General features: G+C 23.8%; 2 protein-coding genes across 2 annotated transcripts; one reads left to right on the top strand and one right to left on the bottom strand.

Moving 5' to 3' along the window:
- Positions 1 to 267: 267 nt before the first annotated feature.
- On the bottom strand, positions 268 to 2,179 carry LOC114123686 (uncharacterized). Its single transcript, XM_027986746.2, has 2 exons — positions 1,359 to 2,179; positions 268 to 574 (listed from the first exon to the last, which is right to left on the bottom strand). Exons 1-2 carry the CDS (start codon positions 1,953 to 1,955, stop codon positions 386 to 388), a joined length of 786 nt encoding a protein of 261 aa, XP_027842547.2. The 5' UTR covers positions 1,956 to 2,179; the 3' UTR covers positions 268 to 385.
- Positions 2,180 to 3,106: 927 nt separating this feature from the next.
- On the top strand, positions 3,107 to 6,268 carry LOC114123718 (uncharacterized). The gene is made up of 4 exons (XM_027986783.2): positions 3,107 to 3,280; positions 4,990 to 5,148; positions 5,437 to 5,604; positions 5,906 to 6,268. The coding sequence occupies exons 1-4, from the start codon at positions 3,194 to 3,196 to the stop codon at positions 6,062 to 6,064; spliced, it is 573 nt and encodes a 190-aa protein (XP_027842584.2). The 5' UTR covers positions 3,107 to 3,193; the 3' UTR covers positions 6,065 to 6,268.
- Positions 6,269 to 8,256: the final 1,988 nt, after the last annotated feature.

Here is an 8,256-nt window from a genome sequence, read left to right as displayed (position 1 = left end):
CATTTTTCAAAATAAAATAAATCTAATTCTTTAATAATTCAATTTATCTGTTTGTTGAAACAGTTTTTCAAAATTATTTTTCTTCATCAACTTCCAATAAAAAGTTTATTCCAAAAAAAAAAAATTGTTCTGTTACACTTTATTGCCTTTAAAATATCGACTGAACTAACATACTTGTATAATAGTATGTATGTTTATAAGTTAAAATTATAGTTTGCTAGCATCATCATTTGAATCATCGATATATTATTCAATGAATTAAGACAGTTTTACACAGATAAATATTTATTATTATTATACTGTAATGAACTATTAAATATAATTATGTGTTTTAGGTATATACAAATTATGTAAAAATTAACAAAGTGAAAAAAACGATTTTATATCACATACGTATTAAACATACGGCTATCAAAAAACATATACAATATATCAGTATACATATGTCAACAAACGAGAAAATACTACTCTTCTCAACACATTTATGCGTGGTCGAGACCAGAACTGGTACCGTTGTTTTTACCGGTAATAGTGTCGTACTAGGCGTTCGACTTTTATTGATGTGGACAATAACCTGTAAAATCAAATGATATATCAATATAAGAACACCCTACGTAGCGCATGACTGTTTAATTGTAAAAACTATTTTATTAATATGATGTTCAACGTTTAACATGTGGTCTAGGTATCCCTAGAGGCCTAAAGTCGTATAAGTCATTATCACACTGCGATAAAACGGTAAATTCTATTGTACTTTTAAAAGTAACAATATCATATATAATATTATAGTTTATGATTCCGCTATAAATATCATAACAAAATAACTGCGGGTCACTATGTAACGATCCACAGATTGCAATCGATTTATTGAAAAATTATAAATTGTGTACAATATTTGAAATTTTAAAAATAGTTTTTTTAATTTTTGGATTGACTATTATTAATTTTCTCGGTTTTATTAATTTGTATGTTATAAATAAATGTAACCATCCAAAAATAGCAGAATTATAGCTGAATTACTTGTGATTTTACCATAACCCACTGTATCAGTTTAATTAATTTAAATTTAAATACACTCAATTTTCAATTACGGTCAACTTTTGCATTATGCCAAGTATATTTTTAATAACAAATATGGTTGTATTTTTATAATATTCTAAGATAGAAAATATTGTATAGAAAAAAATCATTCAAAAACCCGAGACGACTTCACAAATGTATAGAAAGATTAATTCAAATACGCACTTTAACAACAAAACATTTACAATCTCTTCGAAAATGTTTGTGTATAACTTAGCCCCACCACTGACCAGTTTGACAGATACGTAAAAAAAATGAATAATTTATATGACACTAACCTTATTGTCTACGATAAACTCTTTGCGCTTGTTGCATTTTTTCATCTTCTGCAGCTTGTTTTGTTCATGGTAATTCTTACCATGATGACCGTCGCTGTTTTGGTTTTTAGCACAGTGCTTTTCATGGCGATTTTTTCCAAAGGGCTTATCACACTGGTTCTTGCTACAGTGCTCCCGGTGAAGGTTTTTACCACAGTGTTTATCGTAGCGGTTCTTACCACCTTTATTCTTCTCGTGCTTATTTTTACCAAATTTTTTTTCATCGTGAGGATTCTTACCATTGTAATTTTTACTTAAGTCCATACCACTGTAAGAAAATCTACGAAAAGTACTGTTTAAGGGGAAATAATTCACCGTCGTCCAGAATCGTTTCGGATAACTCGTAGCAATTGAGTTCCACCACTTTTGGAAAGGTTCGATTTTCGTTGCATTTCGTACTTGATGGGTAGTGACTGGTGCTCGTGTAATGGGTATGACCACCGCCGTCCATTCGTTTTCCAAAGCCAATGGCGCGGCGTTCACAACTACGGTGGAAAATTCGAGTAACGCCAACAGCATGATCGTCAATATCTTGAAAGGGGATAAATAAAGGTTCATCACTATGCTAAAAAAAATGACCTTCCGGAGTAATTGATGTAGAATTCTTCAATTTGCTAACATCATTATCGTTCTAGTTAGTTAAGAGTTATACTACACTATTCTGATGTACGAAAAAGTAACACGAATTTTTGAAAAGAAAACTATTAAAATATTATTATTACTGTATTGTAAACGTTGAGTTGTAGTTTAGTTTATCAAACATTATTCGTTTTATTGTATTACATTGTAGCTAGGTTACACTTTAAGAAAATCACAAATGTTTTAAAATATTACAGTTACCTACTATTACACTTATTTAGCCGACTTTTTCGTTTTTGAGATAACTTAAATTCTTAGACATAGTATTTTGCGAACATATAAAAAAAAAACATATAATAGTTTTATAATATAGTATTAAAATTATACTATAATTTGATCTTTTAATAAAATTCCGATCGTATTTAGTATTATATTTAGTGATAAACTATTTGCATATAACTCCTAGTAAACTACTAAGTTAACATGTTTATTAATATTAATTACTTACAATGTTCTTAATAATTAAAAATATGCAACTGCTTTAAAATGTGGTTAGTTATTACTTATTTTTGACACTATATCATATTAATTATACTATATAATACATATAATATGTTGTATTAAACCCCGATATAAATGTTTTCATATTATTTTCAATAAAATATTATCCTTTAAGCTTATAATATTATTTTTTGCAAAACAACGGTAGTAATTTTTAAAATAATTCCTAAATGTTTTACATTACATATTGTATTATTACTTCTTATTCATACCCTCTTTTGAACCTTTGTCTCGTATCACATTACAAAACAAGTTTGTAATAGTTAACATTTATTGTTATAGATTTTCTTCTGAGCGTCATTAATTTAAACATATTTTTATAATATTTTATATATTTATAATTACCTATTTAATAAAATATTATCAACGAATATTGTCAAAAAATTTTAAATATCTGTGAGAATAAAATATCATAAAATATATGATGCCAAACACAATGACATATTAAATAATAACTACAATTTTCAAACACGACGCCAATCAAGATAATTATACCCTAAAGATATAATATAATATGATACAATAAAATTGTTACAATCAATTGCATTCATTATTTATGTTACCGGGGAACAAGCTGTAAAATAGTTACATCTTTGTGTTTTATATATTTTATTAAATCTTAATGTCTATGAAAAACTAAAATTATACTCACCATTATGAACCTTTTTCTTATTTATTCACTAACAGTGTTATTATTATGTATTGGATCGAGAGCACTTAATATTTTTCCTAAATTACCAATCGTAAGTGAACATTTATAATATCGTATTATGATTTCGATAATGTAATGTTGGGGTAATGACAATATCGGTGATAAACATATTTTTCAGTAAAGGTAATTTTCTTTTGTGAGATATAAATATAAACAAAATGATTAAAAATAACTAAAAAATAAAAAAATAAAACCAAAATAACTTAAAATTTAATTTCAATACAAAAACAAGGAAAATTAAATATTAAACAGAAACAGCACATCAATCTTAAGTGGAAACAATCTATTGTTGATCATTTTATTCATTTCTTCAATATATTTTGTAAATGTAAATGTATGACAAAGTCTAATAACAATATTTTCAATATTGGCAGATGTAATTAAATTATATGGGAAGTCTGAGGGGCGTTCTAAAGGAAAAATTAAAAATGTTTTTATAAAATAAAATAGTTAATCTTATATTCAATTGTATTGAAAGTTCGAAAAGTATTTTATTAACAAACTAAATAAGTAATCAATTGCATATGATACAGATAACTTTTAGGTATTAAAATTCAATTAATTTAATTTAATAAATAATGGAGTTTTAGAAATAATTCACAATGATACTTTTAAATTTTTATTTTATATATACATAATACATGATACATATATTATAATATATATTATATATTATGTATATGTATACGTAAATACTCAAACTATTATCTTCAGACACTATACACTTAAGTGTTATATTAACTGCACATGTCGATTTATTGACATATAAATAAAGAACATAAAATAATAATAAAATAAGACTTCAGCATAATAAATTAGGTATCACGTTTTAAAAATAAATAATTTAGGTACCAATAAAAATATTTTTTTATGAAATCTAGTGATATTTATAATTTTATTATAAAAATGATTTCATACAATAAAAATGTAGTAACATGTTATTCAAAATGCTGTTTCGGAGTATTTATTACCAAATAGCCATAGTTCATAGTTTTTTTTTTTTATTAGATAATTATGATAATAACTTAATTAATATTATCACACAAATAAAATTAACACAACTATTTAGATTATTATCTTATAAGTTATAACAAAAAATGCCTACACTATCTGCAGATTTGGGTTATAAACATAAAAACAAAATTCTAAAACAATATTAATAATTTTATTTTATTTTTGATGTAATGAAAAATATTGAAATTACTAATATTCTGTTAATCATCGTGTGGTAAATAAGTATAGTATATTAGTTCTATAATAATTGTTCTATAATAATTACCATAAAAAAATAATATTTATCGAATATGATTAAATAAAAACAATAAAAATAGATATTAAAACAGCTATGTTCAAGAATAAGGATTATGGTAACAATTCACGATTAAATTCCATATTTTTCGAATACAAGCGAGTAAATTATTTTATTATTTTTCTTTGATAATTAACACTGTATCCGATTCACCATAGTCACTAATAAATTCAATTTTCTACCAGAAATGATTTTCAAATGTTAAGGATTGAAGTATTTTTTTCTTCTCTAATAATATAAACAAATTAATAGTGAAAATACACATTATTATTAAACCAATATATTCATTGCTTAGTTAAAAAAGCTAATGTTGTAATTAATAAACTAACAAATAAGTTCAAAACTTTTTATAACAACATACTTATTATACTATATTTTATAGTTTTAAATACGGTATCGGCTATACATAATAAATATATTCCTCTGTTTAGGGTCCATATAAAATGATCTTCAAACAGATAAGCAGATGTGAATCTTCACAAAACCATAAAATACGACATAGTTATTACTTGAGCTATAATCACAAATCCAATGTGACTGAAATCAGAGGGAGTACAAACAGTAGCGTTCTATTTGACGACACTTTGTTTGTAAGTACGATTAATTCAATATTTATAAAAAAAAAAAAAAATTTGTATTTACAATTATACTCCAACATAGCAAATAAAAATAAATAAACAAACAAAGATTACTTTATTGTTCAAACATAATATAATACACCCTCCCGGATGGCTACCGTCAACCGGACTGGAATGTAATTAAGTTACATGAATGCAAACATTCGTAAAAAAATTGTATTTGTTGCTATATTTAAAATATAATATTATGTTACTGTTTTGATAATAATATAATATTAAGCTGTTAGTTTTTTTTCACAGTTTGAAACAAATTTTTCCTTCAAAGATGAAAATGGAAATTGGAAAGACAATACGTTATATCACAAATCGCCAAATGCTTGCTCTTCATTTAGGCGTTTAATGGGAACTACGTGGACCACTGTGATGGACGGATTAGGGTTTAAGAATGCCACATGTCCTATACTTCCGGTATATTAACTTCTATATATAATTATTTAATATCAATTTTTGAATATAATTTTATCAAATTACTATGGAAGTGACTCTAATCAAATTTAACTTGGTTAATATTATGCACGATCCCCGCTATCATCACAGGACAAGTATATCAAATTATATATTAAATTATTTTTTTTTTAATTAATGATAAGATCAATTGAATATTATTGAAAAATATTATTTATTGTAAACAATATAAATTAATTATAATATAATGATACTATTTGAATCACTTATAATATTAAATAATTGTATACTTTAAATCTTTTAGGGCATTTATACGGCTTCGGCGGTGGATACATCATTATTTTTAAACGCAAATATTCCAAAAACATTTATTTACGGGACATTCAAAATTCGATTTTATTATACACTTAAAAAAGAAGTTTATAGCTGCAATATTGTTATTGTAGAATTTAAGCCTTTTTAATCTACTATTTTTAAATATTTATGGAATACAATATACTTTTTAGTTATTATAGTATAATTTATGAAGCTCAAACAAGAACTAAATAAATGGTTTAATTATTCACGTATAAAAATAATTATTAATTCCCCATCAACAGAGTTCATATTAGTTGAAATCAGATTACAGAACAGGATTACATAAACACTTATTTCAAAAAAATTAATGAAGAACAATATTATTACAAAATATAGACATTTATACGTACACCAATTAAATAATATTAAAACTAAAATATAGAGTTTATATTATTCAAACAAAATTAAACAGTATTATTTCAATTAGAATAAGAAAATATTTTTATTTTAGGTTTGTTTTAGGTATTTTCTAATGCTAAAATCAAGATAATTATACTCAATTTCACTTATTTACACTTTTATATCCATGAAATACAATTAATTATTTCAATTTAACAATTATGTATTTATGTATGATATTAATTATATATATTTATTGAATTTTATTTTTCCCACATCGCCCACTCATAAATACTCAACTGTCTTTATCAATAGTAAGTATGTTTTAAGATGATTGAGTATTCGCTCTTTCTCTAAACAATTTGATAAAAATTATAAATCCATATTCATATGTATTTTGTGTTGTTTATAAAATGATGAGTTTAATAGTTTCTTTACTTTAATACACAATTATAGTATTATATTCATTGTAGCGAAAATATTATCTATTTTTTCTGTAGCCACTTATCAACAACATAATCCAAGTATCGCCCTAAGAACTACAAAAAACAGTTGAAAATATATTAACTGAGAATTTTATTCCAAATTATCATAAATAAATTCAGATTTGATCAAGTAATCTATTTTTTATACCAGTTAATGATAATAACACTAATACATGAAAGTTTATTCGCTGGAGTTTCGGCTATTACTAAAATTAATTTGACATGACTATTTAAGTTTGTCTGATGTAATTCATATATTATAAAAGTTAATAGAGCAATAGTATGAGTCACCTATAAGTATTAATGGTATTATTAGTTGTATTTCTAAAAATCGCGTATCACGTACTTATTTTTAAAACATAGTACCTAATGATAAATTGATATATATAATTTGTATTAAATGATGACCATATGTAATTTTTATTTAATTGATATTATAGAAATAATATTAGTTACTAAAACATCTGATAAAACCTTCTTAAAAATGTTTTTCAAAAATATTAAATATTTATAATTCTATATCTAGATCTTAAACGATTTTTAATAACCATATTCATGTGTATTGCTTTTATTTACATAATTTATTACATAATTTTCATATATATATAATACACACAAATTTTAAACAATTAGTTATTTACATACAATTTTCATTATTAAATTTCAAGTCTAAACGTTTTCTCGGCCATTTGTTAAAATCCAAAATTTAACACGCTGACACTCAATTTACAAAGTGGAAGGTGGATACAAAGAGATGGTATTTATCATATATACCTTCATAGCTTCATTTCGTTTTTACATTAACTTGGATTATATAGAAATACAAATACTATTATCCAATTTATGAATAAATATTTCATGTATAACATGATGTCTTCAGTTTTTGTTTAAGTAAAACTGAGAAATTAATTGTATACTTAGTCAATTTTTGAATTAAAATATAACTAATAAAAATAAATAACTATAACTATATATAACACAATAAGGTTAACAATCCCAGTGAATATTGACTATTGTACTTTATTGTATTTTAGATTTATCTTCATTATACCTATTTCATTGTCATATTATTTGTTGAAATTGTTATTTAAATAATTGTTGTGTAACAATATAAATGTATAAAAGTATTATTTTAATAGTGACCTACCTATTTCTATCTGAATGTTAATCATAATATAGTATGTTATTACCTATTTTTAGTATGTCCCATTGTAATAAGTATCCTATTAAGTAATAATTTTGAACGAAAGCATCAGAATAATATAGAATGAGTATTACACCAACATTTTAAATTAATTGTTTACTATATATTATTATTTGCAAATTTTTGAAATTTAAAAAAATCTGTTATTGACAGTAAGTTTAAATTAATAAACTAGTCTTCGTTATTGTGATATCACCATAAAATAAATGATGATATCGTGTTGAATATCTGAACTATTTTACATCAAGAAATAATGATTTTTAATTTAAT

This window comes from Aphis gossypii, chromosome 2 (assembly GCF_020184175.1).
Source record: "Aphis gossypii isolate Hap1 chromosome 2, ASM2018417v2, whole genome shotgun sequence".
In the NCBI taxonomy this organism is placed as follows: domain Eukaryota; kingdom Metazoa; phylum Arthropoda; class Insecta; order Hemiptera; family Aphididae; genus Aphis; species Aphis gossypii.
Note: the sequence above shows the minus strand (reverse complement) of the source record. Positions and strands in the feature narration are given on the sequence as shown.

Bases quoted from the DNA above. Each gene is read 5' to 3' on its own strand.
- LOC114123686 (XM_027986746.2), bottom strand. From the start codon at position 1,955: ATGAACCTTTATTTATCCCCTTTCAAGATATTGACGATCATGCTGTTG. The intron at 575-1,358 runs GTTAGTGTCATA...TTGATTTTACAG, and splicing joins AGTTTATCGTAGACAATAAG to GTTATTGTCCACATCAATAA.
- LOC114123718 (XM_027986783.2), top strand. From the start codon at position 3,194: ATGAACCTTTTTCTTATTTATTCACTAACAGTGTTATTATTATGTATT. The intron at 3,281-4,989 runs GTAAGTGAACAT...TCCTCTGTTTAG, and splicing joins TTTTTCCTAAATTACCAATC to GGTCCATATAAAATGATCTT. The intron at 5,605-5,905 runs GTATATTAACTT...TAAATCTTTTAG, and splicing joins CCACATGTCCTATACTTCCG to GGCATTTATACGGCTTCGGC.